This window comes from Cavia porcellus, unplaced genomic scaffold, assembly GCF_034190915.1.
Source record: "Cavia porcellus strain 051 isolate PalLab524CR breed Dunkin Hartley unplaced genomic scaffold, mCavPor4.1 scaffold_25, whole genome shotgun sequence".
Lineage (NCBI taxonomy): Eukaryota > Metazoa > Chordata > Mammalia > Rodentia > Caviidae > Cavia > Cavia porcellus.
This window is the reverse complement of record NW_026947508.1, coordinates 45547561-45572984: the sequence shown is the minus strand read 5'-3', so window position 1 is coordinate 45572984 and position 25424 is coordinate 45547561. Positions and strand designations below refer to the sequence as shown.

The 25424-nt window shown below is 51.4% G+C and overlaps 1 protein-coding gene across 4 annotated transcripts in view; it reads left to right on the top strand.

Moving 5' to 3' along the window:
* Positions 1-3459: 3459 nt before the first annotated feature.
* Positions 3460-25424, top strand: part of Ttc39a (tetratricopeptide repeat domain 39A) — a 34328-nt gene continuing 12363 nt past the window's right edge. Inside the window, exons 1-9 of one of the 4 annotated variants that reach the window (XM_013144902.3) lie at positions 3460-3597; positions 10886-10990; positions 17571-17702; positions 18451-18527; positions 19097-19164; positions 19820-19884; positions 23064-23163; positions 23730-23795; positions 25040-25148. In XM_013144902.3, the coding sequence (XP_013000356.1) occupies positions 10926-10990; positions 17571-17702; positions 18451-18527; positions 19097-19164; positions 19820-19884; positions 23064-23163; positions 23730-23795; positions 25040-25148 (682 nt within the window). In that variant the 5' untranslated portion in view covers positions 3460-3597; positions 10886-10925. Of the gene's footprint in view, positions 3598-4096; positions 4232-4612; positions 10634-10885; positions 10991-17570; positions 17703-17729; positions 18278-18450; positions 18528-19096; positions 19165-19819; positions 19885-23063; positions 23164-23729; positions 23796-25039; positions 25149-25424 lie in introns of those variants that run through there. The other 3 variants (XM_063236496.1, XM_063236495.1, XM_063236497.1) reach the window with 3 other exon arrangements.

Here is a 25424-nt window from a genome sequence, read left to right as displayed (position 1 = left end):
CGTGGCTAGCAGGAACCCCTTCTCTCTGGGCTGCTTCATGTGGTCCCAAGGCCTATTAGGGTTTCTTGGCTGCTCACAGTAATCCTATTACCTCTGCTTCCTAGGTAAAGAAACTAGAGCTGAAAGAATAGTGCTAAAGCTTTACTCTAAGAGCTTTCTTTTTTTTGAGGTATAGTCTTGCTATGTACAGTAGTTTAGGCTGGGCTTGAATTCCTGGTGATTCTCCTGCCTCAGCCTATCAAGTTCTGGGACTACAGATGTATGCCATTATGCCTAGCCAAGAGCTTTCTGTGTATTACCCATCATCACCATTTCAAAGATGAAGTTTCTGGGCCCCAGGGGTGCAGAACAGGGTACTCTTCTGGCTTTTGAAGATGTTCTCTGAGCCATTCCATCCCCTGCCTTGCTCTTGCCTTGGGATGACTTATCTGAATCTGACTAGCTGGGACATAGTGGGGCCAGATTATCCACCCAGATCTTCCTGGCTTTGCAGCCCAAGTCCTAGCCCCCAGCAGGGTGCTACTTAATGTCAGAAACCCCCCATGAGAGCATCAACCCTTTCTATAAGAACTGTTCTCCATGCCTTATACATTCCCCATACTCCTTCTTGGGACCCATGGTAGCAGCTGGACGCTGGACTTGGGTACATCCTGGAGGAATAGGAACCTCAAACCAGAGCATCAGAGCAGGGAAGGCCCTTGAGCTCCCCTTCCAGCCCTCTCTCCCTTGGCATCCAGGAAGAAGAGAGAAACTAAGAGACAGTAGGACCAGAACATGCCTCAGGGCATATAATGAGTAGGGTCCAGTGGGTTGGGAGGGAGAAGGCCCGTCCCAGGAGCCACCCTGGATACTACCCCAGGCATCACTGCTGGGAATATGTCTGTCATGGGCCCTTGTCCTTGAGCCTGCTGCCTGTGAGGTAACCAGCCCAACCCTGTGCCCTAAAAAACCTACTTATGGACCCCAGCTCAACTGGCTGGGGAGGGATTGGGGTAGGGGGACCTGGACTGGTAGAGACTACAAGGGCAGAGGAGGGTGCCTCCTTCCAGGAAAAGGCCTTTGGAAGGTGCGTGAAGGAGGAACAGGGACAAGGGCCACTCAGGTAGTGCTCAGTTATTGTCACAGAGCCCTGCAAGTTTGTCTCACTCTTGAGTCTACCAATAGAAGACAGATTCAGAGCTGGGTGCCGAGCTGACTTCACAGCCACAGCTCTTTCTAAGACAAGGAAGGGCACAAGCTCACATGCTTCATTTCTGAGATCTATTTCAACATTCCTCTTTTTTGCTTGTCTTCTCCCATTCCCCGTGAGGTAAGGAATCAAGATGTAGGTTCAAGCTACGGCTCAACTTTGGCCAAGGTCACACCTGGTCCTAGCCTCAGTTCTCCAGGCTGTAGGAGGCCATGTGAGCACAGACTTTCTGGGGCATATTGAGGAGGTTTCCAGGGACCGAGAGATGGCACAGGTGAAAGCAATCCTTGGGGGGGGGTGGCTGGGGCCACTGAGGAGTTGGGAACTGGCAATTTGTTCTTTCAGAGTGGAAAGAAATAAAGAGGAAAGCAGGCCCAGCATCTCCCAGGTATTAAGCACCAGGAAGCAGGTCTCCTGATAAGAGAGGAAGGACCCAGGACTCTGATGCCCTCCCAGCTCTTGGGGTTCAGCAGTCAGCCAAAGTTGTGAGGAGCAGGCTTGGAATCTGAGCAGGGGCACCTGGGTAGGGCCTTAGACAATGATAGTGACTCACAGCTGCTGGGGGCCAGGAATGGTCTGGGCAGAGCCTCCTACAGGTGAGCTGTCTGATGCTCTGACTCACAGGTGACTGGCTCAGCACTGCGTCAGGTGCAGGGAGCTGCTGCAGACCTTGCTGGAAAGCAGTGTCCACCCCAGCCACCACCATGTACCACACTGTGCTACCCCCAGCCCTGATCTGGGCACTTTCCATGCATGGATACTTGGCAGGTGACAATTCTACCACTAGACCACCAGTGTTAATGACCATACATGAATTCTCAATCCTTACAACAACCTCTTGAAGTAGTTAGTGTTATTTTTATTTTACTGATGAGGAAGCTGAGGCTCAGAGAGGCATCATGTGACATAGGAAGCAGCTTTTGAAGCAGCCACTAGGACAGTAATTGCTTCAGAGGGAAACAGCATTCATGGCTGGTGATTGGTCAGGCACCAGATGTCAGGCCTGGAGACATAGTGATGAACCTGACCAGAGTTCACCCTTAAGAAACTCCTAGTTTATGGCAGAGACAGTGACATAAAACCTCTCTTCCTGCTCCCCTAGGGCCTGAGCATATACCACAGACAGTGACAGCCAAGGGGATTAGGACGGGGGGGGGGGGGTTAGGTAGTGAGTACCTAGAGAGCACCAGACCCAACTACCCAGGGGGCTCCTGATGAGAAGGAACACGTGTAGGGTGTAAGGAGGGATCTGGGCAAGTTCTCCCCAGCCCACCTGGTGATTGAATCCTGGGGCCCTGGCACTGAGCACATTTTTAAATTTTTTGACACAGAGGCTCACTAAATCACTAAATTGCCCAGGCTGACCTTGAATTTTCTATCTTCCTGCCTCAGCTTACCAGCATGCTGAGATTACAGGCACATGCCACCATGCCCTGCTAAAGTGGTAGACTCTAACTAAATGTCACATACAGTGAAGAGTTACCCAGGAGCAAATGTAGCTCAAAGCTTCTGAATCCCCACTCACATGCCTGAACTTTTCTGGGACTCCAAGAGGACCCTGGCAATTTCCTATGAATAAATTTGTATTCCTTTTTGGAAACGAGGCCTCCCAGTGATACCCTTCTGATCCAGCCCTGGGGACACAAGTTAATAAAAAGTGTGTGTCCTTGCTGAGGGAACATTGTGTGCGGATGCCCACAGCAGTGATGTGCGTAACTGTCTTTACACACACTACCTCACAGACTCCAGCTGGCAGCGCCATCTCTGCCTCCTGGGATCCACACACACACACCTAGATTCCTTGTAACTGCTGGTGGGTGTCATCCCTGCTGACTCTAGTAGTCAGTTACCTTTTTGTGTGCCTGTATCTGAGGCTCCCAGTGTTGGGACGAGTCTTGCAAGTGAGCATCTAGCTAGCTGATCTCTGCTGACAGATACACTGGCAGGCTGGGAACCCACTGCCTCCCCCAGACGCCTTGCTAATGTAAGCAGGCATCACCCAGCCGCCGCCCCTGCCCTACACCTGTCTGTGCCTCCTCAGATCTGTCCACTTCCACTTCCCACCTGCACTGCTTGTGCATCCCACCTCCTCCGCTCTCTCCTGAAATTTGGAGCTCAAGGCTGACCCAGGAGAGCTGAATCCCCTCCTCCCCTCCCCCTTCTGTCCCCTGCTTTTGTGAAGGGACAGCTCTAATGGCAGCCACGTGCTGTGATGAGTCATGGTTAAGAGCATCTGGGGCTCAGGCTGCGGTGGCTGTTAACTCCTCCTGGGCCGGGCTCTCTGCCAGGAGCCCAGGTCGGCTCAGTCTTGCTCACCCACCTCGGGGCCTCTGAGGAGCGTGGTCCCCGCCCAGGGACTGGGGATGGGGAGGGGACAGCGGATGAAGGGGTCGCGCACCACCTTTGGGGTACGGAGCACTGGGCTTCATTCCTATCCGAGTGGTCCTGAGCCGCCACACCAACGCCTTGCCTCAGTTTCTGCATCTGTAAGAGGCCAGTGACGGGGCTGTTTGAGAAGGCGCGCGCGAGCCGCCTCCTCGCAGTGCGTGCCACGCCGTGTCACCTCCCGCCCGTGTCTCAGGCTAGCACAGTCCCTCGTGGGCAATGGTTGGGGTTAAAATCCGCACCTGACTGCAGGCTGCGTGCACCCGGCTCGCTCAGGCGGGGCAGTGGTGGCCAGAGCAGCCGGGTCCGGGGCAACTTTGCGCCCGGCGTAGGCCGCGGCCGGCGGAGCGCGGCTCGGGTGGCGCGTGGCGGCGGGCCGGGTCTGGCTGTCGGGCCGCGGGGGAGCCCTGCCGGCCGGGGCCGGGGCGGCCATGGCCCCATTGCGCGGCCCGGCACACCGAGGCCCGGCCCGGCCCCGCCGCCTTCCCCGCCCCCGGCGCGCCCCTCCCCGGCCGCCGAGTCCGGGCTCGGCCGCACAGCGCCCGGCTCGGGCATCCGGCGACAGCACCTGGGCCGCACCTGGCGTCCGGCGGGGGCAGCGCGGCCCGCGCCCTCGGCGATGACCACGGCGGGCGCTCCGGGCTCCCTGCCCGCGGGGTGAGTGCGCCGGGCGGCGGGCTGGGGCGGCGCCGGCTCCCCGAGGCCCGCACTGCGGCTCGCTGGGCTCCGCTCGGCCGCCGCGGGAGGCCTGCGGGGGTCGCGGACTCCAGTGGCCGACCCGACTTAGTCTGGGCTGTAGTCAAGGCTTGTGCACAGCAGCCTTCCTCTGCAGCCCTGCAGCGCTGGTCCTGCGGGGAGGCCCTGACGCTTCCCTATGGATGAGGACACTGAGGCAGAGCTCTTAAGTGATTATCTTCTGTCGTCCAGGAAGTAAGGGCTGGGCTAGGATTTGAACCCAGCTCTGTCTCCTGTCAGAGCCCCCACTCACATCCTCTTCTGGGCTCTTTGGGGACACAAAGGTACAGCAGGGCCCCTTGGGTGCAGCCGGAACTGGGCTTGTGAAAGGTGGGCGTTGTCACGGTTAGCAGCTCTGCGGCCCCGCCCACCCCCCTGAGGGCTCCCGTGAGACCCCCTCCCGGGCCTGCCCACACTCTGCACACCTGCAGCTGGTTTTCCTGGGAGACCTGGCCGCCAGAAAGGGCTGGGCGCAGATCGGGCCCAGGTGAGCAGGGAGGAGGGCCTGCCCTGCCTGGTTCTCACCACTGGTGATAGTGTTTACCAGGCTGGACAGATGAGTGGGGAGGTCAGGAATCTGGTCCCACTGACATCTGGAAGCTGCTACAGGGTCTGTGCTTGGTTTGGGGGCTTAAGGGCTGGAAATGGGGTGACTGGGGGCAATCTACCCTGAGGGAGAGTTGCCTGCTAAGTTTTGCCTTGATCAGTTTTTGTTTGACTAGCTGAGTCCTTCAGCCTCCGGAGGCTTTTGTCCCTCCTTTGGAAAATATAGGGAGGCTGGGCCGGCCGCTCCCTTCCTGCCCTGCGCCCGCAGCCCTTGTAAATCTGGAGCTTGGTTAAGGTTCCTTTTTGCCCAACTCTGAACACCACCAGTGGGTCTAGAAAAGTAGTTTCCAGGAGAGAAGGCAAACATGGAGCAACATTGCCCTGCCAAAGAATCTTGGACTTCAGGGATGAGACAGAGTTCATCCCTGTCCCTTAGACACCCATGTCTGTGCCTGAGGCCAGTCTACTACCCAGCCTCCAGCTGAATGAAGGCCATTGGCAGGCTGAACCGCACTTGCCTCCCTGCCTGCCTGGGAGGGTGAAAAGTCCACCTGCCCCTGCCTTGGTCAGTGCCATCCTTGTGGGTCTGGTCAGAGGCAGCCAAAGTAAGACCATCTACATCTTCACCAGAGATACTTATCTCACTGAAATACTCAGGGAGACACTTGGCAGGCCCAGCGCCAGCATCTGGGAGGGTGAGGGGAGAACACACCAGCCTCAGATCTCCACTGCTTTGAAAACTATGAAATATTTTTAAGCTTCAGAATAATATAGGGGATTTAGTTCAGTGGTGTAAGCACCTGCCTGGTAAGCTCAAGGTTATGAGTTCGATTCCCAATACCACAAAAAAAAAAAAAAATTATAGAAAATAGTAAAATTCCCATGTTCTTGCTACCCAGTTCGGTCAGATGCTCACACTATGTCCCATTTATTTCATGTTCTTTTTAAGAAATAAACCATGGTAAGGCCAGGCGTGGTGGTGCACACCTGTAATCCCAGCCCGTGGGAGACTGAGGCAGGAAGATTGCTGAGAGTTTGAAACCAGGCTGGGCTACATAGAGAGTTCAAGGCCAATCTTCACTGCAAAATATGACTCTATCTCAAAAATAAATAAGTAAACAAACAGTGGTAGAGACCATGAAAATCCCTGTGGAAAACTCCTTCCCTTTCCAGAGAAAATTGCCATCCTGAATTTTGGTTTTCACAGTTTTCTGTTTTTATTCTTTTGCTGAGTATGTGAAAATCTAAAAAATGAATAGCTCATTCTAATTTATGAACAAAGGGAGCCATATACTATATGTCATTCTGTAGCTGGCTTTTTCCTGCTTAAAGTCAGATTTCTGAGATTTGGCCGCCTTCTTGACCTCAAAGTGCTGGCCCCCTTGACCTGAAATTGCCACACCACCCTGTGTGTAAAGACTCCCATTTATTTACCCTTCTTGTTGGACATTGAGGAGGCTCCCATGTCTTACTATGCAAACACTAAGTATTGCTGTAGTATTCCAGGTCATAGGATATGTGCTTGGTCTTTTAAAGTTTAGTTACACTGTAAGATCGTGGTACTCAATGAAAGAAATGAAGGAAACCATACTCATTAACATTTTCTAAGTACTTCCTGCTGTTCTGTATGTGGTCTTCGGAGGTCTTCACAACTACTCTGGGAGGTCAGTATTGTCACTTCCATTTCATTGATGAGGGAACTGAGGCTTATGGAGGCTAAAGAATATTCTCAGGTTTTTCCAGCAAGTAATTTTAGCTTGAGTCTGGGGTTGTGTTCTTTGAGAACTCTTTTTTAAAAATTTATTTATTTTTATTGGTACTGGGGATCAAACTCACGACTGCCTGCTTGCAAGGCAGGTGCTTATGCCGCTGAGCTAAATCCCCAGCCCCGCTTTGAGAACTCTTAAAGGCCACGCTGCATTAGGTCTTGTGATAGGGTACCCACTTTATGTGTAGCTAAGGAGGACTCTTCAGAAGGTGAGTCTCAGTCATTTTTTTTTATTTGTTGGTGTTTTTTTTTGTCTTGTTTTTTTTTTTTTTTTTTCAGACAGTCTTGCTATATAGTTTAGCTGGGCCTTGAACCCCCTAGGGAACCCAAACTGTCCTCCAATTCTCTAAAATCCTCCTGCCTCGGACGCCCAAGTGCTGGGATGACAGATGTGTGCCACCACACACAGCTGGGACTGGGTCCCTCAGCTACCTCCCTCCCCACTTCACTAAGAAACTCTAAAGTGAGAGCCAAGGGGAGAGTGATGTGGCTCCAGGCTGCCTGAGCCCTGCCTTCCACTCCCTTTAGTGGGACCTGCGTGAGTCTACCAGTCCTGCTCCATTCTCCATCTGGCCCAGCACCACCCTCCACCTAGTACCATCACCCTACCCTGAGACAGTAGGACAGTGAAAAGGCCACCAGAACACAAGATACATGTCGTCTGGGCCCAACCAGGGGCTCTGGAGCAGAAAGGCCTGAGCCAGTGGGAAAGTGGGCCCCTGGCAGCTCAGGCAGGAGAAAGGTTTGGCGCTGTGGCTGAGCAGAAAGCTTGCCCTCCCAAGCTGCTGGGAGAAGCAGGCCCCTCCCATCTCACTGCCTGCATTTTCTTATCTGTCAATTTGGATAAGCGCTCCCACTGGTAGGAGAATTGGGTGAGATAATACTGTCACCCAGTTTAGATAAAACATGAGCAATATCCTCTTGGTACACAGGGGGTGATTGTGTATCCTATTATTAAAGCAAGTGAGGCCAGTGTCCCAAGCGTCCCTGACCCCCTAGACAGCCCCCAGTCACCTCTGCATTTAGCCAGCCTTCGTCCTCCAGGCCTTCCACATTGCTTGTGCCTCTAGCCCTCTGCACACCCTGTTCCCTCTTGTTGGGCATCTTTTCCCATTTTGTGTGCCTCTCAGTGACATCCTTCTCAGATGGGCTTGTTTAGTGCCCTAGGTTGGGGTAGGAGCCAGGTACTTCCCACAGTCACAGGCCCCGTTGCTGTCACTGCCTCTGCCTGCATCATCTGTAGCTCCTCAAGGGCAAGGCCAGGTCTGGGCTTTTTCTGGAAGGAGGGGGCAGATAAGATATCTTTAAACCAGGACAGCTTTTGTTTTTGCTTGTTGCCACCCACCTGCACATGGTGGGCAATAGTATGGTGTGTATAGGTTTACTTCTTCTTTCATTAGTGTTACAGAGCGTGGATCCATCTTGCATAACTTGCACATCTCCAGCCTTGACCCAGGGCCTGATCTTGGATGGAATGAGGGCAGGAAGTCAGGCGTGGGGCTGCCCCTAGTCTGGGGCAGGTGATCCCTTGCTCCAGGTGAGCCAGAACAGCTGGGCCCTGGGCACAGGGGAAGACAGACATATCTTGGCCTCTCGAGGAAGGGCCTGTGGCAGCTTCGGATGACATCTTTTAGACCGAAGAAGGGAACTGGGTCTTTGTTCTGAGTGGACTGGGAAGCCAGTGAAGGATTTAAAGTCCAGGAATGACACAGTCAGATCTGGGTTTTAGAATGATATTTGGAGCTCCTAAGAGAGGCATAGTTATGCGGCCATGATGATGCATACCTGTAATCCCAGCCTGCAGGAGGCTAAGGCAGGAAGCCATGAGTTTGAGCCCAGCCTGAGCTACGTAGTGAGACCCTGTCTCAATAAAAAGCATGGGGTGGGGGGAGAGGGCACAGGATAAAAAGAAATAAAACTCTCAGTATTTCACCTGGAGTGTAGCTGGGCTTTAGCAAGTATCCTTCGAGGTCTATCCCTGAGACACAGAATTGACAGACCCACTCAAGCCAAAAATCAGGAGGGACCTGAAATGAGGCTAGGAAGGAGATGAAGCTGTAAAACCTGAGGTATTTACAGGCTGAGAAGCCCAGAGCTCTGTGCGTGCATTGTGGGTGCACTGGTGCAGAGTGAGGGGGTGGCACTTAGCCCTTGGAGGGGTCCAGCCTGTTGGATTAGCCTGAAGAAAGGAGCCATCCACCAGCAAAGGAAGATAAGAGTTCTAGTGGAGAGAAAAAGGCCACTTAGAAATTATGAATATTGGTCTGCCTTCGTACAAGTGGTGGTATTGGATGCGTGCTTTCTGTGTCTTCCTAAAATACATAAAATAAAAAAGTGATGTATGTGGCGGTAGTGGGCGGGGGAATCTGGCCAAAGGAGATGGATGTTCTTTACAGAGAGATAACCAGCTTCTCATTTCAAGGTTCCTTTGGGACCAGTCCAACTTGAGTTTGTGAGAAAATCATCAAACACACAGGAAACAAGCCACAGTAGTGACAGGCACCAGAAGCAACACTAGCATAGTTAGTTTCTGTGAGAGTCTAAAATGCCACAATTCTGAGATAAAATTATGTTTCAGATGTAGAAAGAAAATATAACAGATTACTAACTTTCCAGGAAATCAAATTTTTAAAAAAGATGTATAAAGAAGCCAAGAAATTTGAAACAAGTTGGACATAATGGTGTGTGCCTGTAATCTCAGCACTTGGGAGGCTGAAGCAAGAACATCACTACCAGGCTGAGGCCAGCCTGGCTTACACAGTGCGTTCAAAACCAGCCTGGACTACGTAGCAAGACTATCTCAAAAAAGAAAGAAAGAAAGACAGAAAGAAGAAAGAAATTGAAACAATAAGCAGGGGGGAAGTTCTGCCGAAAATAACCAAACAGACTTGAAAAAGGATGAGCTAGAATTGGTGGACATGAAAAATATTATTGTCAGGATGAAGGACTGAGTAGAGAAGCAGCAGCTAAGACTCAACGAAGAGGGCGATGGTGAGACGAAAGCACTAAAAAAAGTACTGGAACGTAGCAGAGTCAAAAAGATGGTAAATAGCAAGTTAAGTGACCTAAAATATGGAATTAAAAGGTCTGCGGGGAAGAGAGAAGGGGCAGGAGGCGGTGGACGTGGAAGGGAGTCTCCTGTCCCTCTCCCATCCTTGGCACTGAGCAACCGAGGCCAGGCAGGCAGCAGGACTGAGAGGGTTTCATGGCGGAGGAGGTGGGGGAGGCGGGGAGAAGCTTGTGTCCCAGACAACTCTCAGATTTATTAAAACGGCAACATCAAGAGCCTGCAGATTTGGGAGCTAAGAGGATTCAGTTTGCCTGGGAAGACCTGCGTCACAGAGGAGGAGACCTGAGCCCTGGGTCTCCAGGTCTGTGTCATTTCCTTGGTGGAGAAGGGATTTGCTCTTAACTTTCCTTCAGTGAGTTCTTCAGGTTCCTCTCTGGAATCTTCTGTCACTCCAGAGATGCCTGTGAGGAAAGCCATTCATACACGCATCCACGGACAGCTCTGAGATCGTCATCTCTCATTTTTTCAGATGGGAAGCTGAGACTCTAGATTCAGGGATTTGTCTTTCCAGCCTTCCATTCCATTCATTCATTCATGCATGCATGCATTCATTTACCTCGTATATTTATTAAAATCCTACTTTGTACTAGATACTGGGTGCTGGATATACAGTAGTGATCAGAATAGATTCCTGTGTTTTGGGGCCAGATAACAAACCCGAAAATAAGTAAAAAAACTTCATGGGATGATAAGAACTGCAGAGAAACTGAAGGACCAGAAATTCTGGCAGCATCCTCCAGGAAGTGACTCGGATATGGAAGGCCCATTGTGACAGTGTGTGGGGTTCTAGAGTGAAGGGCTGGGGCTAGGGACGCTTGCAGAAGGAGGAGAGAGAGGGACAGAGAGAGAGTGGGCCTGTGGGTGGGCTGTGCCCCCCAGGGGGGCAGTCAAGCCCAATGGGTCAGAAGGGCCACAAGGACTCCTTTTACCCTTGCGAAAGGTAAGAGACCTTCTCATCCTGTCCATAGCCCCTTCCCCACCCTCCATCAGATCTCAGGTGACACCTTTTTCTGCTGCTCCTCCCGTCCTTGGGGACACCCAGAGGTGGGTCCAATTGTTCCCTGCATCCTAGGACAGCATAAGCTCTCAAAAGCCATCCCAGGCCAACCAACAAGGTCAACTGAGCCCACAAGGCTCTATGGTGCCAGGGGTGCTGAAAGCTCAGAGGTCAGGCCTGTGTGTCTCCCCTCAGGACTCCTTCGAGCAACCTTCATGAGGCTCTGGACCAGTGCATGGTCGCCCTGGACCTCTTCCTCACCAACCAGTTCTCAGAAGCCCTCAGCTACCTCAAGCCCAGGTGAGCGGAAGCCTGGTGGGGGGTGGGGGGTGGGGCAGGTTTTGTGCACACACACATGACTCTCTTGGGGATGGAAGGGACCTGGTGAGTCATGGGGAACCAGAGAAAGCCCTGGAACTCAATGCCCTCAGCTTTGGGGTCACCGTGATCCCTGAGGAGTCCTGTAAAATGGCTCAGACTCCCCATCCTACAGCCTGTGAGCAGCCAGGTCCTTTCCAAGTCCAGGTCACTGTGACTTCCACGGTGATTTCTTGTTTCTGATGAACCTACCGGGGATTTCTTTCTATCATCTCTAACACAGCCCCTTGGCTCAGTTTCCCCTGCAGGCTTGAGCTGTCGAATTCACTGAGCATTAGAATATTGGAGACCCCTCCTGTAGCCACCCACCCCCTGTTTTTATTACCATATTTCTAGATAATATGCATATACTGTTTTTTCTTTATTTACTTTTTTTTTCTTTTTGAGACAGGGTCTCATTACACAGTTCAAGCTGGCCTTGAGCTCACTTTGTAGCCCAGGCTGGTCTTGAACTCGCAAATTCTCCCGCCTCAGCTTCCTAAGTGCTGAGATTACACGAGTGCACCACCATGCCTGGTTCATTTACCTTTTTTTCAACTTTTAAAACTGAGGTCTGACTTACACACTGTAAAATTTATCCTTTTTTACTACTATGTTTAAGTATCATCTTTCGGGGGACGATTTAGCCTTTTGACGTCTTTCCCCTGACCTTCCTCTTTATTATTACATCACAGTATTTGACTAACTTGTTGGTCAGTGTTATGAAATCTCTATAATTATTGCTTATTACAGAGACAAGTTATGTATCAGATGATATTTCCTTTCTGGAATTAATAATGCTCTTGTCTTTTTTCTTGCCTAATTTGCTCCATGTTTATCCTTAATCTTTATAATCTCACCACATGATCCTATCACGAGGTTTTTTTCTAGATGTTCAAACACATGGAACAAGCTCTCTGGCCCTGCTTTTCCTGGAAACCTGTCCTCTGGAGGACAGATGTGCTTCCTGGCCGCCTCCCAGCCCCCCTTGGCACGCTGTCTGCCTCTCCGGTGTCCCTTTTGCTCGGTCTGCTCATCTCGCCAGCCCAGGTCCACTAGGAAGTTCCCACCAGACCTGCATGAACCGAACATTTTTTCTGTCATGAGTCTGAAGGCGTTTGGCCCTGCATCCTCCACAGCTGGGACCCTCATTCTTCTCTTTTGTTCCTGCTGAAATGAAGGTCTTTCTTATTCTGTATTTTTGTAGGAGATTCTTTCAATTCTAGAATTGCCCCATTATTTCTGCCTTTTTTAAAAAACTGGTGTTGGACTTTCTGGTTGGGTCCTCTTCTGGGGCTTTGTCTCTCTCTCCCCTTTTTCTCCTATTTTAGGGAAATTTCCTCAACCTTATCATCTAGTCCTGTTTGGCTTTTCTTTACTTCTATAAAATTATATGACTAACCCCTAAAGTCCTTTGTTGTTCTCTGGGGTTTTTCTCTCTAAGTGACTTTATTCTTGACTAATGGATACTCTGACTCCTTGATGTTATTTCTATTGTCACAGAATATTATTCTGTTAAAAATGCTCCCCCCTCCCCCACAATCTTGGCTTTCTCCAGCTTCCTGAGTTCTGTGTAATGATGGGAATTCTCTTCTCGTGGACCTTTCCTCTGGTGCTTAATGAGCTGGTTATCTGGTCACAATCATGAATCCCCTCAGTTTACTAAGATCCTTTCACTAAAATAAACAAGTAAAATAAATAAATAAGAGTTCACTCAAAGGCCCACTGGAAAGTGTGCCAAGCAGCCTGTGACAAGTGGGACTGGCTTGAGTGCTCCAGCAGACAGGGGCTGGGTCTCAGCTCTCAGCATGTTAGAGTCCGAGGGCCCAGGAAGTCCCCATTTCTTAGCCTGGGGGTCTGTCTGAACTCTGAGAAGGGGGAGGGGGACTGCTGCTTTCTCTCATTGACCTCGTTCTCTGAGGCTGAGTTCTCAGGCTATTCTCTGAGCCACTAGGCCTGGTTTGTCTGAGACCTGGGAAAGTAACCGCCCAGGTGATGCCACCTGTTTCTGTGAGTCCCCAAGGCTGACCTGTGCACTTCCTCTAGACTTGCTGACCCATTGTGGTGGGGAGATCCAGGGTGTGACGGTCACAGTGAGTCCTCTGGTGGCAGTCGCACACCCATGCCCATTCTCTGACAGGGTCTTGGCAAGCACAGCATGGCTCCATCCTCAGGCAGGCCAGACTCTGTCCTGTTCTATCACTGAATATCCGAGTTCCCCTCCCACTGGTTTTCTAAGGCTCCTGGCTTCCACTTCCTGCCTGATTACTTTCTGTCCCTGGACCCCGGACCACAGCCACCCCCTGGCACTGCAAATTGGCTGTCCCAGGCCTGCCCTGCTACACTCAAGCACTGAGCTTTCTCTTCTAGCAAAAACCAGGCCCCACTGTGCTCTAACTCTAGACTGCCCTGCAGACGTGGAGTCAGTAGAAGGAAGTCAGAGCATAGGAAAAAATTAAACAGTAAAAGCAGATGGCATGGGCTGGCTCAAAAGCCGTACCTACTGCTGGTGGCTTAAGAGGACTTTTCCTCTGTAGCCTTCCCTTGATCCCTCACTCCAGCCAGGTGCTCTGAAAGAGGAGGAAATGTCACCCTAGAGGGAGTACCAGTCTTTCCAGGAGGCTGTCTCCATGAGAGTCACTGGTCTAGAAAAAATGGTTCCTGCTTAAAACCAAACAACCAGCCAAACAAACAAACCAGGTCCCCAACCCAATTGGTAGTTATGAAGTTTTCTAAAAGGTTGAAGTTCAATTGATTCACTACTCCTGTTTGTTCATACATTGTCTCATTAAACTGTTTTTACTCTGTGCTTTAGGAGGTAATTGGGCTTGGACACCAGTTCTTGAATGATGTCTGTGCTTCTAGTGTATGCTCCTTACCCCTGTGTCTGTGGGTACCATCTCTGGAGCAGGGAGGCTTCTTTTCTCTTTTTTTTTTCTGTTTTTGTTTTTGTTTTTTTGAGATAGGGTCTTGCTATGCAGTTCAGGCTGGCCTTGAACGCACTTTGTAGCCCAGGCTGCCTTGAACTTGTAGAGGTCCTCTTGCCTCAGCCTCTGGAGTGCTGGGGTAGCAGGCATCTGCCACTAGGCCTGGCTGTTGATTTTCTTTTCTTTTTTGGTACCAGGGATTAAACTCATGACCTTGAGTTGCCAGGCAGGTACTTACGCCGATGAGCTAAATCCCCAGTGCCTTGATTTTCTTGATAAGTAAATGATCATGGCTTGTATGTAGTGGTGCTGGGACTCACATTCAGGCCCATCCAGACCTTGAGCCCCTCTGGGACTGCTGCATGCTTCTGGGGCTGTGGAGGTGCTAGGTCACCTTGCATGGGAGGACCTTGCACTGCCTTTTGACCTTGGAGGCATGAGACAGGCAGAGAGAGAGTGTGACCTGTATACATGTGGTGCAGGAAGGCCAGGGCATGTCCACATGGGCGGCCTGGTATTTCTTGGAGGGAAGAGGCAAGGTTACCTGCTGAGACTGAAAGGACACAGGTGTTGGGGGACAACCAGGGAAGGATGCTTCTAAACTTCTCAAATTGACACAATCAGCCAATCACTACAGACTCCACCTCTTATGGGTAAGGAGCAAGCTGCAAAGGTTTTAGGACTGGCCATGTAAATTCCCAGGGTATATTGCAAAATGAAAAGGTTCACATTTTTTTTTCTCAAATTATTGAAAATGTCAAGGCAGTGACAGCAGAGAATTAAACCAAACATGGGAGTCTGAGGGCTATATAGATCACATACCTCCTCAGCCCGTGAGTGGGGGGACCTGAGGCATAACCTAGATCCTCTGAAACTTGGATCCCTTGAGTCCTGGATCCCCCTGGCCTAGCAGATCTGATAGGAGGTGGAGCTCAGCTGGTGATGTGAACAATGGGCCTGGCTTCCGATCCAGTGGCTGTAAATGCAGATGAAGCATTGCTCCCGCTCACCTGCTGTGTGGTGTGGTTCCCAACAGGCCACAGACGGTGCCTGTCCTTGGCTGGGGAGTTGGAGGTCCTAGGCCAAAGCTGGAGTTGGGGGCCCAGGAAGCAGTAATAGGAGTTGAGAAAGGTGAGGAGGCTGGGACAGGATGACTGACTAGGATCTGATGAGGCCAGAACTTGGGCACTACCTGAGGAAAGGAGGGCTAAGGCTACCTGAGGGTGGTAACCGGCACTCCAGCCCTGCACCCTGCTCTGCGACAGCTCTTCCAGTATCCTCCCCAGCATGACAGCTGTAATGGGCCCCAGAAGGTGAGAGCCTCGTGGGCATCAGGTGACATCAGCTCAAGGGCATGGAATCTTTGCAAACAAGGGACACACACGGATTGAGGCGAGGCCCAGGCTGGGACATCATCACCCAGGGGGTGATGAGACTTCATCTTCCAGTGCAGATCTGAGCTGGGAGGCTTCTAGGTGAGAAGCTGGGGAGGAGCTTTGGGCTCTGACTGGAATTCCACTTTGTCTGCCAGCTGCCTGGGTGGGGCTGTCTCTCTTCCTGGGCCCCCACTACACCTGGCTTGCCAGGTAGAGCTGAGTCCTGTGGCTCACACCTGCAGACAGACAGGAGAAAGGCAAGGGCTTGACTGTTAGGCCTGAGGGAGGTTCTGAAGGGAGTCCCCTTCCCACAGAAAAGATTTCTGCTGGGGTTGACCCTTGGTTGTATTTATTTATTTATTTATTGGTACCAGGAATTGAACTCAGGATCTTGCGCTTGTCGGGTAGGCGCTGTGCCATCTGCCATATCTCTAGCCCTTGGAGTGACTCTTGACCCTGGCAGGATGTGGGACAGTTCATATTTATTGAGTGTGGTGATGTGGCTACTGGCCTGGGTGTCTTATTTAAATCACTCAAAAAGCCCTGAGACAAGAAGGGTTACTATTTGAGAGAGGACAAACTTGAGGCTGAGAGAGGCTATGAGACTTCCTGAGGTCACACAGCTGCTGACCAGCAAAGCAGAGGTTTGTTCCAGCCTGTGTCTGAGGAATTCTGAGTTTATGTTGTGTCTGCCCTCACCCTTTAGGCAGCTGCTACTCTCAGGGGAAGCTGCCCTGGAGCAGGCTGGCAGGGCGGGCGAGGTGTCTGTCCTTTTCTCCCTTCACAAACCTCTGTTTCTCAGGAGCCCACCACTGAGGGCCACCCAGGAGCAAAAGGCAACTCAGGCACAGGTATTTTATGATCAAGAAGGAAACCAATTCAAGTCACATGGTCTCACATAAAACCATCTATAAATCTTAGTCACCTCTCTTTCAAGTTCCCAGCATAAGCCTGGCACCAAGACGTTTCATAAATAATTGACAAGTGCGCGTGGGGCAGGGATGAGGTGGATGTGCACCCGCTCCCTCCCAGGCATCTCTCCAGCATCACCGCCCCAGGTGGTCAGGGACTGTGCACCCCCTGAGCACACCCCACACCCACCAACCTCCTCCCGCCAGCCTAATCTGCAGCTGGGAAGGAGCAGGAGGATTCCTGAGGCTGTGGCTTTATGCTGAGGAGGGAGATGAGTCGGGCTGAGATGTGTCCTCGAGGTGCCCACAGTCTGCAGAGAGAGCTGAGCTGGGCTGATGTCAGCTGAGTGTGGGCTCTGCCTAGTCACAGACAGGCTCCCTGAGAAGGAGCTCATTTGGGGGCCTGAGCGATGAGTTGGGAATGCGGAATCCCGGGAAGGGCATCTCAGGTGGAGGAAACAGCAGGTGCAAAGGCTCAGGGAAGGAACGTGTGGGGCTTCTCAGGAAAGTCTGTGTGGATCACTGAGCCCAAGGTACGGACTTGAGTGTGACCAGATCATGGAAGGCTTAGGATATAGGAGGCTAGAGAGAAGCTGGGCATGCTGGGGCATACTGGTCACCCTCTGGTGGCCCTCTGGAGCTGAGGCAGGAGGATTCCAAGTCTGAACCTAGCCTGGATAAGTTAGCAACTTAGTGAGAACTTGTCTCAAAATAAAAATAAAAAAGAGTGAGGATGTAGCATAGGATAAAAGACCCTGGTTTCAATCTTTAGTATAAAAAAAAAAATGCTGGTGAACCAGGCAGGGCTGGCATCGTTTAGCACCTGTAAGGTTCAAGCAGGGTACGACAAGGTACCGCATGGGTTGAGGCAGCCGATGGCTTGTGAGGAAGGCCAGGGGGTGTCAATGGCACTTAGCCCTGGGATGGGGACTAAGGACAGACAGAGCCTTTGGAGGAGGGGGCAGAAGGCAAGAGGCAGGCCCCCGGCAGGGGAGGGAAGACCGCCTTAGGTCTGTGCACCATAGAGCCCTCTGTTAGGCCTCATGCCACCTCTGCTGCCACCCTTCCAGGAGACAGAAGGAGCTGAGGCTTGGGCTTAGAAGGTCCCTGAGGGCCACACAGCAGGAAGAAGAGATTTGGGGACCTGTTTAAGGTCCTTTGAGTAACAGTAAAAGAGTCAGATGCTCCTCTCCCTAGACTCATCTCCCCCAGGCAGGACAGCAGCTCAAGGCTTGCATGCCAGGGTGAATAGCCCCGGCACTACTGCAGTGTGAAGAGTGGCAGTTTCAGTGTCCCTTCCCTCCTGCAGAACCAAGGAGAGCATGTATCACTCGCTGACGTACGCCACCATCCTCGAGATGCAGGCCATGATGACCTTCGACCCCCAGGACATCCTGCTCGCCGGCAACATGATGAAGGAAGCTCAGTCACTGTGTCAGAGGTCAGGGCCACAGCAGGGACAGGGATTTAGGGTTGCAAGGCCCACCTTGCGGTCAGCCTGGCCTATCTCAGTATCCAACCTGCAATGGGCCAGACCCTGGCTGTCTATGCAGCAATATCTCAGCAGGAGGCAGGGATGCTCGGGAGGTTGAGAGGGTCAACCCTAGCCCAAGGGAAGGGACCTGAATGGTGACCAGGCTCTGGCCAGGGCAGGGGGGAGGAGGAGGGGGCTCTGGGAGTCCAGAGTTCAGAGAATCCTGTGAGAGGGGTCCCAGTGGCTTAGAAGCTGCCCCAGAAGCCCAGGCTGCATCCCAGGGCAGAGCAGAGCTGTGAGCCTCTGAGTGAGGAAGAGCCTTCTAGAAGTCCCAAGCAGACAGCGCAGGTGAGCAGGCACCAAGACCTGGGTGGCAGAAGTAGATGAAAGGGGTACAGAGAGCCAAAGCTGAGACAAGCAGGGAGCTGCTGAGTACACACCCATCAGGCTGGGCAGGCTGGCCCTGGACTGCCTGGTACTCCGGTGACGGAGACAGGTGTCAGCCATCCCCGTTTACCAGTGAGGCTTGGAGGCTCAGAGAGGTAAGGTGGATTTTTTGCTAGAATCTTGAAACTTCTCTTTCTGATCCCAAAGCCTATGTTCTATCTCCTAGTGCTGCCCTTCTGGGCATTGTCTGGTGTGCAGTATGTGTGACGAGGTGAGTGGGCCCCCACTGACCCTCACTGAGTGACCTGAGGCCCCTTTCCCCCTTCAGGCACCGGAGAAAGTCTTCGGTGACAGACTCCTTCAGCAACCTGGTGCATCGCTCCACAATGGACCAGTTCACAGAAGGTGGGCATCTGGGGTAGCTCTAGGCCAGGGAAAGGACAGGAAGGGACAGTTACTCTCCCAGTTGTCACTTAGCAGGCTGGGCCTTGGCCCCGGGACGTGGGTGGGTTAAGCCTAGGATGTTTTGAGGCGTGGCCCCTGTTAGGGCATCGTGCACAGGTGATCCCACCCACCTGCCAGCGTTACAGGCCAGCAACCTGAAACCAAGGAGAGGGAAATCTGTCACAGGACAGTGGCTTTGCTCCGTGGGCCAGGCAATGCTTAGAGTGGAGTGTGAGGTTAGGTGTGCTGACCCGCTTGTCCTAGTGATCTCATGTGGGCCAAGGGGACTGGAGTTTGAGAAGGTGACACATTGGAACAAGAGAGCTGGCGGCAGCAGAAGGAAGGTCTGGCCCATTATAGCCTGAATGGCATCTTTGTGTGGTGCCCGTGTGCGGCTTGTGACCTCTCAGTGCAGGGCAGGGCATTGGGAGCCTGGAAGAGCCAGCAGCAGACAGTGCCGCCAGTGGTGCCACGTGCATGGCATCCGCGTTGAGAGTCCAGGGGCCACAGAGTTTTGTTTCTCTTTGCAGAGGAAATCCATGCCGAAGTCTGCTATGCAGAGTGCCTGCTACAGAGGGCGGCGCTGACCTTCTTGCAGGTAGGAGCCCCGTCCCGGGAGGGGAGGCTGGGAGTTTCAAGGCAACAATCCCTGAACTCAAGACTGGGTGAAGCCAGAGCAGCAGGGACCCTCTGCCTGTGCGCCACCCGCTTGCCCATGCCATTCCTTTGTCTCACCAAAGACAGCCCTGCCCATTACCATGCTGGTGCTTCTGCCTTGGCACTGCTTTTGACTGCTATCAAGGGTCACTCTGTGTAACAGGCATTTGTCACAAAGCCCGTTTTACACTTTCATTCAACAAACACTACAGTCCCGATAGGTCCTTTTTATGTCTCTTGCGTTAGTTTCCTTTCCTATGTTTATATTTATTGTTTAATCTTTGCCTCAGAGGCCAGCAAAGGGCACACTTAGGGGAGAACAGTTTGTCAGGGTCCCTTGATTAGCAAGTGGCAAGCAAGGATTTGAGCCTATATCTGGCCAAGTCAAGACCCTGATCTTCCAAACACATGTTGGGGTTTGGAGAGCTATCACTGCATGACTCAGCAGAGTGTCTGGGCTATAGTTACAACAGACCATCTAACGCAGGTCTTGACGATCCACCCAGATCTGGTAAGGGGAGAGGCAAGTGGCCCCTGGTGCCATCCCCGGCCTGCAGCAACCCCAGGCCACGCTCTCACACCTCTCCTTCCTGTAGGATGAGAACATGGTGAGCTTCATCAAGGGCGGCATCAAGGTCCGGAACAGCTACCAGACGTACAAGTGAGCAGGGCTGGCATGTGGGTGGCTGGTGTGACGGCCTGCTATGTGTCCCCTCGGGCTCTGTGGGAGGAGAGTACTGGCTGGGAGTCTTGAGCCTCGAAAGCTAAGCTCAGGAACCTCCAAATATAAGTTTTTTAGCATAATGGTCCTTTGATTTTGTGCTGTGGCTGTTCATTTGACCTCCTGAATGCCAACCCTGTTCTTTCGCTAGGGAAAAATAACACCTGGGTTCCACAGCCTCACCTGGGGGAGGGAGGGAGGGAGGGAGACTCTGGCATAGGGTTTTAGGACTATCAAGAGAACTACGTATCATGCAGGCCCAGGCAAATGCCCCTTTCCCTGCAAAGCCTTCTTTGACCTTCAGGTTAACAGTGATGATGCACATATATGTGGCACATATGCACACACACACACACACACACACAAGCTCTCTGAGGATCAGATTCATTTCCATGCAGGAAAGAAAGACAATTCAGTCCAGAATACTTTTACCCGGTATGATTCCATAGTCCCATATCTACAATCCCAAATCAAACACAGTTCTTTAAGCCGTTTCCTTCCCTTAAATTTTACATGAAAACTTACTCCCTATTAAAAGCTTACCTGGGACTCCTCGTGTCCATCTTCCCCACTTTGCTGCAGAACTGGGTGTTGCTGGAAGTGTGACAAGGTGCTGCTGGGGTACAGCACGGGGCAGGATGTGAATGAATCCTGTGTCACCTTGGGGACCTGTGCCAGAACTGTCCGAGGACTCCCTGACCGATGAGTGTTCTGGGCCCTCCAGTCCCCGATGCACACACCACGTCAGGCCACTCTGCACCCCAGGCTCGTCCTGCTCTGGTCCTGGTCTGGGGGGCTCCCTTCTGCCCTCCCACTGCCCTTTGCCTTAGACCCCAGGGCTCTCTCTTCTCTGTCAGGGACACTGTACACCTAACTCCAACTCATCCTTCAGGTTTCTCCTCAGATTGTGTCACCTCCTTCATGGAGCCTTCTTTTTTTTTTAATTTTATTTAAGGAGAAAAAGAAAAAGGGTACAAGTAATACAGAATTTCAAAAAAAATAGGAAATCACTAGTTAATAGATTACATATTGTCATCTTAGAAATAGTTGTTCAAGTTACAAAATTAAAGCATATAAAGTAGACATTCAAACAGTGAGACTGAAAACAGTTCTGTCTAATGATCCAACAAAACTCAGTAATATGGTTATCTATCTTACACGCTTAAATATACATGCAGTTATATCCTTTACAGCACTTTCTTTTCCTCTCTTTTTTACAATGACAATTACACACTTTGGGTTTTATTACTCCCACAGTTCTTATTACTTTTTTTTTTGAAGAGAATAAAACCAAATGTGACATAACAAAACAGTCAGTCAAATCAAAAGGATGGACATAGTACATGATGTGAAAGCAGAATTCAAGGTGATCAACAATGGTTACCATAATGCCTCTTGCTATCTTAAAAAGAATTGCCTATATCATCAGTTATAATAACATTGAACAAAACAGTACAGAACAAAACCAATAAAACAAACATTGGAGACATTACAGGACTTCAAAAGAAGACAATAGTCAAACCAGAATGGACATCATATTGAATCTTACTGTCTTCACAGTTGTTGCCTATACTCTCAAACTTGATACTATCAAGCAAAACAGAATAGATTAAAATCAGTCAAAACAAAATGGTGAGAGCAATACAGGGTTTCAAATCAAGTTAACAGGAAATCAGAGTGGGTTACTATAATATATCCTGCTATTTTAAAATTTATTTTCCCCTTAATTAAAAAGATAAAAATAAAAAATAAATAATAAAAAAAGGAGTTTGAGATAAAAGAGTACGTAACAACACAACAGCACAGGTCAGAACATAACAATTTAAGCAACATAGTGTTTCACCACAAGATATTTCGACATAACAGTAGTTACCATAGTGTCTCTTTCTTTGAAATATCTGAGTATAACTTTGTATACTGTAGCATCAAACATATCAAGACAATGTAAAACCATTCAAGAGAATGACAGTATTACAGAGTATTTAGAACCAACTAACAGAAAACAAACAATGGTTTCTACATTATCTCTTTGTCTATAAAAGTTTTTGTTTGTACTATCACACATAATAAAATCCAATAAGATATATCATATTAAGACCAATGGAGACAGAAGAACAAAAGCTTGATGGGACTTCAAAACACGATGATATTAAATCAGCACTAGCTATTAATGATGTGTTGTTTTCTCCAAAATAGTTGTTCATACCATCATAGACAATAAAATCAAACAGCCCAGAATAAAACCATTATAATTAATGAATGAAAACATTATACGGTTTTAAAGCAATATAATGGGGAATCATGATTCCCACATGCTTTTATGTATTGTTATCATTCCTTACACTAGGCAAACTATTCGGTATTTATACATGTGGGTTTGATTTATTTCACTTATGAGTATGGTCTCAGGCTGTGCCCATCCTTCTTGATTCCACCTAGGTCAGGCCTCAGGGTTCTTCTTCTAAGAGGCTCTTATTAGTGACTTGGTGGAGGTTGTCCTTGAGGGGAGCACCCTGGGTAGCTGCCTGTACACTGTTCTCCTTGTGTGTTCTGGAGGCTGGCACAGAGAGGCCTCTGTTGTGCCCACTGGTGGCATCCCTTGAGGTGCTCCCAGACTAGGAAAGAGACAGGATCTCTTTAGGGGCTCTGCTGGCCCAGGGGCGCTGAACTGAGCACACTATATAGTTGGTGACTAGGAGGGTCACATTTGGCCAAGTGAATTGTGGGGAGACTCCCCAAGGGAGGAAGTATTAAGATGACACATTAGGGGTGCTAGTGCTAGATATACACTGGGCAATATCTGCTGATCTCAGGCCGAGACTGTACTGACCTCTAAACACTTGGCCACACTGAGCTGCCTGCTGTGCATTCACGGTCCCCTCTTCCACCCCATCTGCAGTTCTCCCGTCTGTGGAGACACAGATGCAGTGCACAGCACAGACCCAGGAAGCTGAACAAGGCACACACAAGTCCAGTGTTGCTGTGATTCAGGGGCCAGAAATGTTATCACCATGAGGGACAAGAATGGATAGTTTTCGAACACCAGTTCCTCAGAGCTGCCCAGCTCCTGCCCTCTGGATCCCTATGTGTGGCCCAAACAGGGCTCCTGTCTTCCACAGGGAGCTGGACAGTCTTGTCCAATCCTCGCAGTACTGCAAGGGGGAGAGCCACCGGCATTTTGAAGGAGGGGTGAAGCTCGGCGTGGGAGCCTTTAACCTGGTGAGTTGGAGCTGCCCCATGTGGGCTCCAGGTCCGTCTCCCCAGCCTCAGGTGTAGTCACTGTCCGGCCGTCCGAAGATGAACCGTGCACAGTTGGGGTCTGGTAGAGGGAGTGGAGCTGGCTCAAGGGCCTCTCTGTGCCTCTGAGTGTTGGGTTGGTAGCGTGACAGGACTCAGCATAGCAGTAAACCCTGCAAATGAAGGACTATTCTGCCCTGGAAAGGCAGTTGCTAAATACTTGCCAGTGGCAGAGGAGGTGAAAGGCCTAGAAACAGCTGGTGACCCACGGGGGACAGAGAGCTGTGTTCTCTTCTGGAGGAACTGGGGAAGGTTTGCTAGAGGAGTGAGGTGAGCCTTACTGGGCCTTGGAGGAACCTCAGGTTTCTTCCTCAGGTGACAGGTGACAGGAAGGCGCTGCAGGCAGAGGGAGCAGTGAGCCCTGTGCCCACTCTCGGGAGGTGGCAGCTCTGTCCTTCCCTGATAAGACCTGTTCAAGGAGCAGGCCCTGGGGTGGAAGCGCTCTACCCCTCGGGAGCCCCCATGTATCCCTGTCTCTGTTTCTGCAGACACTGTCCATGCTGCCGACTAGGATTCTGCGGCTGCTCGAGTTTGTGGGGTTTTCAGGGAACAAGGTGAGCACCTGCCTGCTAGACTGTTGCTGGACTGGGCAGAGTGGGGTGGAGGAGCTGCAGCACCTGGCAGCCTCTCAGATCAGCCCCCTCAGTGTGGGGCCCTGGACAAAGCCTGGACCCTGTGGGGCGTGGTCATTGCCGCAGCTGCAGGGTCCCATGATCACTGCCTGCCTCTCAGTCAGGTGTGAGTATTGTGCAGACATGCACTTGCTCTGGTCCTTCTGGTACCTGCTGTCCCATGGGCCTCTGTTTATTATTCATATATTATCTTTTCAAAAGCAACCTGTAATTTTTATTTAAATTTATTTAAAAGAAACTATTCCCAAACCCATGTTTGCATTAGGATATAATCATATAAATATTGAGGCCCACACAATCTCAGGAACTAGATGACAGGTAGAGGTCACCTGTCCTGGAGAAGAGGGAGCCGGACTGGAGTCTGGGTGCATGTGCATGGGCCAGGCTCCACTGGGTCTCTCTGGAAGGACAAAGAGGCCCGAAGAGGGAGGTCCCTCATGTGGAGCTTGACGCTCTGGACACCTGTCCCTGGATCCTGAAAATCTTGGTTGGTGCCAGCACCCCACAGCTGGTGGCTCCACAGTCACTGGAGTTTGACTTTTCTTCTGCAGGCCCTCACGGCACCAGAGGGATCTCCAGACTAATGGGAAGGTGGGCGTGAGGAAGGACCGCGGTGGGACAGGTGACCCAAAGGCAGGATGGGGTGGAAAGGACAGGTCAGGCTGGTGTTTTAGACAGAACAAGAATGCTATGGAGGAGAGGAGGAAGGGAGGAGCGTGGAGCTTCTGCTGGAGCTTCCTGGTGGCCAGGCCTCTTGGCCTCATCATGGCTGAAGCCAGTGGGAAGATTGTCTTGCCTTTGTCCTTCTGCCCAGGCTCATGGCCAGTAGGTACATGCAGGGAGCTATAGAGAGGAGCTTGGCCAAGATGGGACACAGGAGATCCGGCCAAGCCTTGGGCAGCCTCAGCAGTGCAGAGCGGAGCTGAGCACTGAAAGGCAGCCCCTGGCTCGTGGTCATAGGCGAGGCATAGCTGCCCGACCTCCGACCTCCAGGTCATAGGCTAGGCACAGCTGCCCGACCTCCGACCTCCGACCTCCAGGGCTGCAGATTCTGAGCCCAGCATTCTCCTGGACCTGCCGCGGCATCAGGGTCCCTTTCAGCTGCTCAGGGACCTCCTGGGCCCCTCCCTGCCCTCCTGGGAACCCCCGGCTGTCTTCTCTCCCAGGACTATGGACTGCTGCAGCTGAAGGAGGGTGCGACAGGCCACAGTTTCCGTGCGGTACTCTGTGTCATGCTGCTGCTCTGCTACCACACCTTCCTCACCTTCGTGCTTGGTAGGAGTCCCCGGGGCTGCGTTTCCAGGGCAGCAGGCCGTAGGCCTGCTCAGGCTCCTGGCACTTGGGTTGGTGTCCTTGAAACAAAACTAACAGAGCCACAGCCACTTTCCTGGTGCCCAGGCTGCTGACTGCCCTTCCTCACTGCGGGACTGGGTTCCAGCCATGGTCCTCTCGTCCACGAGAGGGGACTGTTGTGCCCACCCAGGAAAGCATGTGGAATGCAGTCTCTGGGCGCCTGGTGACCGAGCCTTCGATGTGCTGTGGTGGTGGTGG